Source organism: Thunnus albacares, chromosome 10 (assembly GCF_914725855.1).
Source record: "Thunnus albacares chromosome 10, fThuAlb1.1, whole genome shotgun sequence".
Taxonomy (NCBI): domain Eukaryota; kingdom Metazoa; phylum Chordata; class Actinopteri; order Scombriformes; family Scombridae; genus Thunnus; species Thunnus albacares.
In genome coordinates, this window is record NC_058115.1 from 11,869,457 (window position 1) to 11,880,917 (window position 11,461).

General features: G+C 40.2%; 1 protein-coding gene across 2 annotated transcripts; it reads right to left on the reverse strand.

Annotated features, from left to right (window-relative positions):
• Window positions 1-228: 228 nt before the first annotated feature.
• dctn4 (dynactin 4) lies at window positions 229-10,083 on the reverse strand. Of its 2 annotated transcripts, XM_044363773.1 has the most exons (14): window positions 9,888-10,083; window positions 8,894-8,964; window positions 8,589-8,767; window positions 8,313-8,356; window positions 7,739-7,846; window positions 6,637-6,657; window positions 6,026-6,099; window positions 5,156-5,268; window positions 4,947-5,056; window positions 4,781-4,854; window positions 4,149-4,203; window positions 3,449-3,556; window positions 1,861-1,958; window positions 229-1,736 (listed from the first exon to the last, which is right to left on the reverse strand). In XM_044363773.1, the coding sequence occupies exons 1-14, from the start codon at window positions 10,020-10,022 to the stop codon at window positions 1,517-1,519; spliced, it is 1,410 nt and encodes a 469-aa protein (XP_044219708.1). In that variant the 5' UTR covers window positions 10,023-10,083; the 3' UTR covers window positions 229-1,516. The 2 variants fall into 2 exon arrangements, with proteins under 2 accessions (XP_044219708.1, XP_044219709.1); XM_044363774.1 differs by lacking the exon at window positions 6,637-6,657.
• Window positions 10,084-11,461: the final 1,378 nt, after the last annotated feature.

An 11,461-nucleotide genomic window follows, 5' to 3' on the forward strand; every position in this document is an offset into this window, starting at 1 on the left:
TTGTTATGCTTTCTCGTGCATTACTACCCTCAGAAGAATATCATCAGAAGAATTCAAGACTATCTCCTGGAACACATATGCCAGTTTCCTCTGATGTCTACCCAAAGCAGCTCTCCCCAATGCAACCACTGTCTAATAAAAACTGTTTCCCTGTAGCTCCATCCTGTGGTGAGAATGAGTACAGCACAATTCATGACAAACAAAAAACTGAAAAAGTCAAGACATCAGTTACAGTATCACATTATTTTTATTAGCCAGTACAGAAGATTAACTGTGTTGTAAGGCTCTGTTTTACTAAGTTTACACACTGAAAACCAAAAATGACAGCAGCTTACAATACACACTGACAGAGAAGTCAGTAAATCCTACAAACCAAAAGAATTTGTTTAAATCAGAAGAAAATGATAGTGTCTTAACACATTAAACCAATGAACACTTTGTACTTAAAGTAATTTGCAGAGGTTCTTATACACCCTCTCCATAGTGCCAAGAAAGTTACTGTGTGACTTCAGACAATAGTAAAACGATCCTCCCTGTCTGGGCGGGTGTCACCGTCACCCCAGAGAACAAGCGTTGTTGAACAGAATACAGTACAGAATCAGTAACTGCGATGACTAACGGTTGCAATATTCACTATAGCTGAAGCATGCGAGTTAATACGATACTGTTGTCTGCAGAAAAGGAGGGTGACAAGGATACGAAAGCGCAGAAGAGTGTGTGTGCTGCACAGTTGGGAAATGTATGGATTGTTCTTAGTTATGATTTCCGATTCTGCTCATCTTTTATTCTGGACAAAGTTTCTTGTGATCTCCTCGCTGTTACATTATTGCATACAACCACTCTTATCTTTGAGCACTATTTGCTACATACAGCAAAGGCGAGTATTCCACAAAACAGCTCAAACATTTAATGAAACACAACGTACTTGTAAGAGTAAGAGTGGAGAGACTGGGAGGTTATAATTGCTTTGCTTCAAAGAAAATACTCTTATGTGATAAATGCTTTTTCACATTCCTGCAACAGCAAAAGCAGATTTTTTCCTACGAAATAAAACTTATTTTTAAATAAGTTAAGTTAATAAATGTGTATGTACTGCATGTGGTTGTTTGCAGTTTATGTTAAGATTGTAATAATAGATGGTAAAGTGTTTAAACTGAGGAGGATGATGTGGTGAAATACAGTATATTATCATGATTACAGTACTTTAAAGTACTTCTCATGAAGTCAAGTTGAACTTGATGCTCTTCTCAGGTAGTTTGTTTTATAAACTGGGCAGCATAGGGAGCTTTATATCATATATTTCACTATGTATCTGATGAGGCAACTTAGTGCTGAAACAAAAACAACAAAAAAACTCCCTCTGGATCAATTGTATGCCAAGTAGATTTCAAATAGTTCTTTCATATTAATAAGCAGAATCAGAAATCATTTTTAAATTAAACCAATCCTCCAGTTAGCTCAAAGAACCCGACACTAAGACTGTGGGACTGTTTGAGGGTAAACTGAGCATTCATGTTCAGGGAGCGAGTGGTCCCAGCCTAAGCTCTACGTGATGGGTGAGCCAAATGGCCTCAGTGGTGGTGTCAGCTCCCTCCTCGCTCGGCCTGATGGGAGCTGCGAGGTTGCGGAAGTCGTGCCGGACCTTAAATGAAACAGTGACATCTGCATCCTCTTCTTTCTGAGGGATCACTTTGATGAAGAAACCAATCTTGTTGGATTTCCTGAAGGCAACAACACTGTGTAGGAGATGGACATAAGGTTAAAAGTTGCCTCACAATAGTTCACACGATTAATTCTGTGTGTGTGTGTGTGTGTGTGTGTGTGTGTGTGTGTGTGTGTGTGTGTGTTTTGTTAACTTACTCTGGGTCATCCTGGAAGTCCTGAGGTTCAGCCAATTCGTCGTACTCAGCAGCAGCATCTTTGCCTGCCAAGACCAGCTCTTTGCCAGGTACTATGACCTAAAAGAAAAAAGCAGTTCAAACATTCAATCATTTCAGACTGCTGTGAGGCCAACCAAGATTTTCATCTTTATGATGCTCCTCGGTTTTTTTGAAACACGCTAATGTGGATTTATGTCTTAAAAGGTAAAAATACTAAACTTCATTTAATTTATTAACATGGTTTTAGCTCCTCTCTGGAGCCAGAGATTGTGTTGCATGAAGCCTTTCCAGCTGTCTGAACACATTCCTTCTCTGGAGTCAGGATTACATTTAAGAATCACACAGTTCTGAAATAAACCATTAGTGAACAGACCAAGACAGTTATGAAACGTGAGTACTAATATCGAGGTACTGGATAATGATATTTTCAGTTCTCAAATGATCACTAGCAGCTCTTGGAGGTTGCAAAGCTTATGACCACAGTATCTCTTGATGAATTCTATATGACAGTTTCCCAAAACCTGATTTGGACATACCTCGATTAATGTTTGCTCAGAAAATAAAGACAAATATGCAACCCGTGTGAGAAAATTTGGATCGCATTTGTGTGTAAACTGAATGTACTGTACCCTTTAAGTCATCAGCAAACTAAACTATTTAAGAGGTGAGTGAACACAGCCTTTGGAAGAGCTGGTTGTTCAAATCAACCGAGCGTGGCTGGATGTGGTTCACACAGCCCTCCAGGTGTTTGAATATCAGATCATGCAGAATGACACAACTGCACTCTCTGTTTGGCCGTAATGCGAACGGAAATGGGTCATGAAGACGCTCTGTTTTGGCCAGGAGCTTGTCCTTACCCAGCCTGGCCCATGACTTCATCACTAAAGAGGCCAAGACAAACAGCCTGTAGTCAATGAGAAGCCTCGGAGTGGCTGCTGGCAACAGGCGGCTCAGCAGACTGTCTTCCTCTGGAACACGGCACTCTCCTCTGTGCATGTGACAGCTGACAGATGGAGGTAAAATGGGACCGTAACTGCTGTGCATATGAGACCATGTGAAGGCTACCTATTCCATAAGGAGCGGGCAGCGTGAAGGAGCCGACCACCCTGCACACTCTTTAAGTTAGCTGGTAACACTGGAGGAGAAGCGTTTGACATAATGTGCAGCAATTAACAAGCATATGGTGAACAACTACCACAATCTGTAACTGTGCCCATCCTTTATATTCTGTTTGTAAGCCATACATTACCCCAAAACAAGCTGGTTGACACATAGCCTTGACATGCTGTCGTCTTATAAAGCTATTGGCTAATGGGAGGGAGGGAGAGGGGGGTATTCAGTTGAGTGCAATCTGCAACCTGACCACTAGATGCCACTAAGTCCCACACACTGGCCCTGTAAGTCTCCTTAAAGCAAGTCCAAACAGCTCTCTTTATCTCTTTATCCTGCGTTAGTGTCAGTAGAGGTAGAAGATACAAACATTGACTGTCTGTTTGACACTGATTGTGTCAAACAGACTGTCAATGTTTGTACTGTTGCTAGGAAAGGAAAAATAAACAGTTTAATACCTTGGCAGTGCTATTGATGTCATCAGGATCTTCCTCCTCACAAGCAGCCAATGAGACATGGGTGATGTTCTCCACTGGGTTGGTCAGGGTCAGCAGCACTTGGCTTTCCTAGATGGACAGGGAGGGGAAAAAAGACCACAGTTTAACCCAAATTACCTTGTAAAGCTGATTGAGTTCATTTGTAAACGCTATGCAGTGCTCTGATGTTCAGTAAATATCTTAGGACCAAGGATTTTTGTTCAGGTATAGGTTGCAACATTTTTTCCTTATCAGGGAGATTAGGTACAAACATATTCTTAGGAAAGCAAGGTGCTTTCCAGACTCTCCTGATTAACATCTGTATCAGTACTGACAAGTACTGTGAGATACAACATCTCTGATTGCTTCACATCTTGACTTGTGATGTTGATCATTCTCACTTTCATACTGGCCTCTGTTCTTGGTTGTAAAATACTTTTATCATCTTTTTTATGATGTGATTTTGTGGTTGCTTTTACTTGTTGATTGTTTATGTATTGGGTATGTGATACAGGCTGAAAGGCAAATTTCCCTGAAGGACAATAATGATGATAATGTAATAATGTCGACCTGAGCTCAAATGGCGTTGCTACTGCTGAGTCAGCCAGGTCTTTAAAAGCAGCGTACAGTCGTTGAAGAAAAGAATACATTTCTGTGTAAACAATATGCTGTACAAACTGACCTTCATGTACCGGAGATTTGGAATGGACATAATTCTCACTTCAGGGATATAACTCCTGTAGGAGGAAAAGACAGAAAGCCGATCAACACATTGTAACCTTCAAACACACTTCCAGCATTTGAGAAAGCATTAAAAACTAAATTTGTTCAAAAGCTAAAATGAAAACAACAAAAATAAAGTTGATTGGACTGGAAAACATTTTCCATGCAATATGCCATGGCAAAGAAAAAGATTAACAATAATAAGTATTTACTGTGACAAACAGTCATTTTGTAATTAATACCATCTTTGGGGATTCACAGCGTCTTTGGTGGTATGAGTTAAAACGCGACCATTCACAAACCATGAACTCCTCAGAACATTATCATTGCTATTTGGCAGAAGACAATTTTAATCATGTAAAAACAAAAACAAAAAGTTTATTTTAATTTAAAAGTAACAATAACAATACATGTTTAATATTAAGCTATTTTTGCATGAAGAATTTCCTGAACATAAGCTTGGCTAACAGGACCTTAATCTAATTAAACTGCATCAGGCTTCAGGCTGATTTAGATGTTTCATTAAAAACTAATGTTCAACTACGTAATGAAAACAGATGTCCAGGACAGAATCTGATGACCAATACTCACACAGCCACCAGCTGGATTTTAAACTTGATTGAAGTAGGATTAAATTCTGGCTTGCTCAAGTTGTGCTCACATTTCTGGAGGAGGAAATTAAGAAAAACATTATCTAAATGTGATCCACATAAAAACAACAGCCTTCGATTGAAAGGACAGTAAAAGCCTCACTGACCCTGCAGCGCAGCGAGCGCTTCATCAGGAGGTGTTTGTGCCTGGGGTGGAGCTGAGATGCCCCCGCAGGCTGGAAGTCAGGCTGCAGAAGTCGCTGGCGCAGCGTGGTCACTGAGAGGAGGTAACAACATTTCAATTATAGAGCTCCTTACAAAAATCATTATTCTCAAATCATTAGTAATGTTTAGTGAGTGTTGGAGAACCTCTTACCCTCCGGTAAACTGATGGGCCTGGTATAACAATCTTCAGGCAGGGGCTCCACCTCATCAAGGGCCTGGGCAGGCTCAATGGTGATCTCCTTCTGGTCCTCACCCTCTTTAAGGCTATAATGAATGGCATTAAATATAAACTGAATGTTCACTCGTTTCTATCACTCGTCTATAATTGGCTAAAAAATACTTTCATGCTTTTCCAGAGTTCAGTAAAACTATTTTTTCGTTAATTTGCAAAACTAATTTGAGGTAATCCATCACAGTTAACAGCTTTATTTCATGTCCAAGTTACATAACAGTTGTATGAGGTTCAGAAACGGGACTCAGTGTTGGTGCCTTAAAGGACACTATAACATCTGAGATTTGAGACTTGCCTACTGTGCAGCAACCTTTAAAAAAGTAAGAAGAAACTAAAGTCACATTATTTATGTATGTTTTTTTTCTAGTCTGCTTTACATTTGTCTCCTGGATGTGATTTCTTGCCAACATTCTTTGTCAATATAGCTTTTTTGGCAGCCGCTTATTAATTTTCATATGTTGGGCAGGGTTATTGAACACTACACAGAGGACAGCTTTAAAAATGATCCCTGCTCACAACTGTATTAATAAACAGTGCTGATGATGTAACTTTGAGAGAAAATAAGGGTGATGAACTGCTCACTGTAATGGATTACCTACAGGTCTCAAGCCAAGTTTCAAGGCTCTGCAAACTGATTTTCATGGCACACTGAAAAACCAATGGTTGCTGGAAGGTAAGAAATCACTTTAATCTATCTAAGTCACCAATAATATGAATTTGATAGAAAACAAATGTTACATGTGTGGAGTAAGAGCAGTAATTCCAGGTATATGACAAAAGACGACTCACGAAAGACCAGCCAGACTTGATATGGGAGCTCCAGGCCTCTGCCTCTGCAGTCTGGTACCAAGGCCATATTTTTCCTGAGTAAGTAGGAAACAACATGATCAAACATTTGGCCTTCTGAAAATGAAGGACTCAAAATAGCATGTATGTAATTACTTAATCTACAACTACTTTTGCTACAGACTACTTTTAACACTAAGTCAGGGCCCCAAAGGGAACTTCTGACAACTTTTAAAAACAAAACAGGGGGAAAAAAGATATTTGACATCTAAATAAACACTAAAACAAGCCAAAAACAATTGTGTTTGTCTTGTGGTAAGAGACAAAAACAGGAGCCTTTCTGCCAAGTACAGTGGGAGAGAATCAACTCTGACAGTCTGGGGATTCATGATTTGATTAGTATTAAAAATATTTTGATCTGGTTACACTACTGTATTTCTTCTCTCCCTCTAACCAACAGAAAGGCTCCCATTGTGCAGATCTCTCATTTACCCACGGAGACATTCATGTGATCTGTGAGGTCACTGCTAACATATTAGACATGAACAGAGATACAGAGATGACAGTGCTCCTGTAAAGACGAGACTACCCAAGTTGTGAAAAATACAACTCACCACCACATGAATAGTGTGTTGCTGGGGGGTCAAAACCAAAATATCAGAGTGCATTAGCAAAGAAAAAAAGAGAGAATACAGAACCAGGTGAAACCAAAGTGATTAAGCAAACATTAGTGGCAAATGGTGACATGCAAGAGCAACAGAAATGCATCAGTAATGGAAAACAACTGCAGGGCATCACAGCTTAAGTGTTTGAAAATGCTACTGATACACCATGGGAAATATCGCTTCACGGTACTGAATGTTAAATATTGTAAAAGCAGAATGCAGGAGGTGTAAACAATGTGTCAACAAGCTCAAGAAGCATGAAGACCGTGCCCGCACCAACACGACTACATTTCAAAACCACTTTTCTTCCGTTGTGGCCTTCCAGCTACACAAAGATGGTGTTTTTACACCCGAGAATGGTGCAGATAACAAACGTGCTTAAGAAAGGATATATCTGAAAACGTGGATCTCTTGTTGGAGAGTAGACGAGCAAAGCCAAGTTTTTCCAAAAAGATGACATATGACCTCGCAGGCACAGTGAGGTACTCTGTAGCAGTAAATTATCTTTGTTTAAATGCTATATTGTGCAGGTGTTGTCACTGATTTGCCTTTATGTATATGAAGACTTTGCAGCAGACATTTGCAAGCAGTCCAGCTCAGGAATTATTATTCAAGAGTGTTTTACAAAAGAAACAGAAAAATATGTCAGTTACAACAACCAAATTAACTACTGAAACACTTTGTTTCACATGTAAACAGAGCTTTCAGATTTATCTGCCTTTGTGTGGACATGTGGCACTCCAACTCCAAAAACTACTCCAGCTGTTAATTATTCCCACCTGTTTTGGTTTAAGGTGCACTAATCATATAATATCCTCAACAGTGCATATATTAAGTGTACCCTTGGTAATATCATTGAGATTTAGGGTGAGCTTCAAATCAGTCTCTTAGAAGCAAATGCTGATAAAAGTTCTTCTCCAATAGTATCTGCACATTTTGTAACATTTACAATGAGACAACAGGCTGTTTGACATTTAAAAAGGTTAAAGAAGACAGGGCAGAGTTTTCAAAAGGTTGAGTGCAACTGTTGAGCTCAGAGGGAGCAGAGTACCGAGAATGCCAGAGGCATGCACTGTCGCCTCCTGGCCAGCTTCTTCCTGTCTCTCTCCTGCTTCTCTCTGTGAGCCAGCTGCTGGTAATACTCGATCAGCTTGTTGATCTGTAGGGAACAAAAATTCGATCCAGAGATGGTAATCGATACTCCATGTATTTTATGCCGACCCTCTCCCAACAATGTCTCACCAACAGTGTCGTAGCACAACATACTGTATGGTTACACTTTGAGGTCAGTAAATAACATTTGAAAGGGAACTATTAATACAGATGATTGTTATTTAATATTTGTGAATGTGAGGTACTCTGCAATAGATGCAAAAATATAAGATAATCTGTTTTAACAACAATTTAAATGATGACAAATAAAAAGTGCATTTTTAAGTTGTTTATTTGAGGGACCATTGTTGTTCGTGAGGCACTAAGCAACCGCTTAGTTTGCTTTTGCCTCAGGCCGGCTAAGTGTGTGGGGGATTTACTAAGAGACATCTATTCAAAAATATATCAATGTGTGATCAGGAAACATGTGAGCAACTCGAGAGAATTTAAATGACCACAGGAGAGAAACTTACCCGCTGATTATGAGGATTCTCTGGCTCCTGCCATCCACCACTAGCTGCAGTGAACAAAATGCACCAAAAGATGATACTTAGACATTTTAGTCATAAAGAACAAATAAAACCCATACCAGCTTTATTTCTGAGCTGAACTAATGAGCAACTGTGGAACAGGACTTTGACAGAAGATGGTGCTTTGGTAGAGTTGATGCATCTTATTCCTTTTGTTAAAAGTTTGGAAATATTGTCAATATGACCACATGAATGTGTCTACATTATGTCAGGACCCACCAACTGATTTGTCAGCCATTCCCACATCCCTGGATGTCCAGCGGCAGAAGCCACAGGCCAGGTAGTACGCCTTCTTCATCGCAGTCTTGGTAGGATCATCAGGCAGAGGAGCTGGGATGTTAGTGGCCCGGGTGGACAGGGTGTGCATGCAACATGGGCAGTCGAAACAGTTGGCACACCTGGAGCGCACAGAAATGGAGGAAAGGAAATTAATTACATAAATATGCCAAAGTAAGGGAGACCAGGCAGCTATGACCACTTTACTGATATACAGTTTTCTCTACAGGTCTGCAGGTTAGTCTCACCTGTTCTTTTTGAGCTTTGCCTCTGCAGATGGCATATTCTCCAGACAGCTCGGGCAATAGTGGGAGTCCACCTGATCAGAGAGAGAGATACAAGGGAAGACAATAAATATATGTATGTGAATGACTGGGTAGCAGCATCTCCATATACTGTAGTGGAAAGTCTATTAAAGGAAAGAAAGCTTTTACTTCTCCCAAAGTTGATTTTGTTTTCTTTGTTCATTCTTAGTTGTTTTTGAAAGGATTATGAAATGGAATAATTAACTGAAAAGGGGAGACAAAAACTTTCTTTATCCAATTTGCATTTCTTTTGTTCATTTCATTAAACTTACACTTTTTTAACTTCAAAAATGTGCATCTAATTCTTTCATTTTCATCGGTTTCCTAAATATCAGTGTCAACACCCACTACGTTAGCATTTAATTTGGGCAGAGTGGTGCGATGACAACAAAAGTGTACAGATGGAATTCTTTAGGACGAAGTCTTGGTGGAAAATAATCTCAAGTTTGGATCCAAAATGTAGAAAAATCAGAGACTACGAATGTGAGGTTGACACAGGAAAAATCTAGGCTATATGACTCTGGGTGTGGTGACTGTGAGCCACGTTAACAATCTGCATTTTGACAGTAAGAAAGCTATCTGGAGGTAGACTTACGTTAAAACAATCTTTATTTATTGTTCGGACACTCAGCTCATCTAAATATCCTTTATAACCGTTATAAACATCAACGTTTAGCTCCATTAGCAAGCGCTAGCATATTAGCCGCTAAGAATAACGCGAACTCCAATAAGGGTTAAACCGTCGCTAACAGCCAATGAGATTACGCGACTGTTGGACAAAATCTTGATTGACAAGCGGCTCGGCCATACAATGCGCGACATGGTTCGACGAATCCCGCCCATCTGTCAAAGCTACTAGCCAGCCGGCTAACAACAAAGTAGCTGCTGACTTGGCTAATAGCGAGCTTATCACAATCAAAGCATAACGTGAACGTACCTCGTGAGACACACATTCCAGAGACCGTAGCTCACTACAGTATCGGCAGAAATAAAGCTGAGATATGGGGGCTCTGATCCTTTTCTCTCCACGGACCAGATAGACAACTCTATCTGGCTGCAGAAGGGACGCCATCTCTTCACCAGCTCAGCCGAGTCCGAGCCGAGAGCTCTCTGTGTCGGCACCGCTGGAGCTGACGTCACGGATAACAGAGAGCTCAGTGTCGACCTCATGTGGTGAGAGTTGAAACTGGGCTCCCTACACGAATGGATGGATGAATAGATGGATTACTATTGGAGGTGACCATCTGATGTAGAAAGAAAGAGCTCAGTCAAAGTTGTGTCCTGATCGTTATTCATTGATCAGGACACAACTCTACAACTCAGACTCTCTTTATTGTCAACCCCTCCATATACAAGTATACATTTGGGATAAAATACCATTTCCCAGGAGCCTATGGTGCAACAAACAGGTAGACAATGTAAGACATAAAATACACAACATAGGGATATAAACTGAACAAAGCTGTGCATAACATAATAGTGCAAGAGACAAAGACTGTGGTGCAAACAGTATAGACTATAAGACAGGACAGTAGTGAAAAGACAATGTAAACTGTAAAACAAGACACTAGTGCAAAAGGGCATTGACTGTAGTGCAAGAAACTCCTCCCCTCTCTGCCGCAACATGGGATTAGGCTGTCGCTTTCCGCCCTGTGCTTTTGTTTCAATTCGTCCATAGCAGCAGGGTCAACCTCGCCCCTCCTCTTAGCATAGGGGTTCACTCAGTCCCTCAATAAAAGTTGCTCCCAGCAGCTTTATGAATACATTTTATGGGGAAACTCTTTGATAGGAACTTTAATTTCCATTTAGGAGGACCCATAATTGTAAGATAAGACAATTTGTGAAGACGGCCCCTACAGACCTGCCCTCAAACCTCTCTTAAACCACATCCGCAGTAAGTTTAAGCTAAACCTCTGACACAATGGTCTCCTGTGGCATTTAAGTGATTTCTGTAGGACACAGCAACTGGGTTCAGATGGTTCGGTTTACGCCTCAGCTTCTGAGGACACAGCAATAGAGTTTAAAAGACCATGTAATTTTGTTCCAGACAGCACAAGTTTAAACCTGTCCTAAACTGCAGCTACTGACATAACAACAGCTCCACAAACTCTGATGATGAAATATTGTTTGATAGTAGAATAGGTCAACTTTGAGAAAATATAACAGGAATCACAGGTTTTCTTCTCTATGAGTATAGTGTCCCATAGTATTTTGAATAACATTGAAGTGCAGTGCAGTTTTCAACCTTATTATGTTTGTGCCCTGAGGCCATTGTCTCATGATCCAGCTGTACCCACACCAGAATAGTTTTGCATGTAAATAAACCTGCATTGTCTTTTTAAGTTTGTGCTGAGCAAGTAAATGAAAAAGGCCTAAAATTTCATTTGAATATCAGTCTTACAGTTCTGTACCTGCATGTCATTAAAACCACCATGGTTGCTGTAATAGTTATCAAAGTGTTTTTTTTTTAAATATTGACCATTTGTGTAGCATCTCAAGGATCTGTCTGTG

Coding starts and splice junctions, on each gene's coding strand:
- dctn4 (XM_044363773.1), bottom strand. CDS start 10,022: ATGGCGTCCCTTCTGCAGCCAGATAGAGTTGTCTATCTGGTCCGTGGA. Junction 3,557..4,148: donor CAAATCTCCGGTACATGAAG/GTCAGTTTGTAC, acceptor CTGTCCATCTAG/GAAAGCCAAGTGCTGCTGAC. Junction 1,737..1,860: donor GACTTCCAGGATGACCCAGA/GTAAGTTAACAA, acceptor TCTCCTACACAG/TGTTGTTGCCTTCAGGAAAT.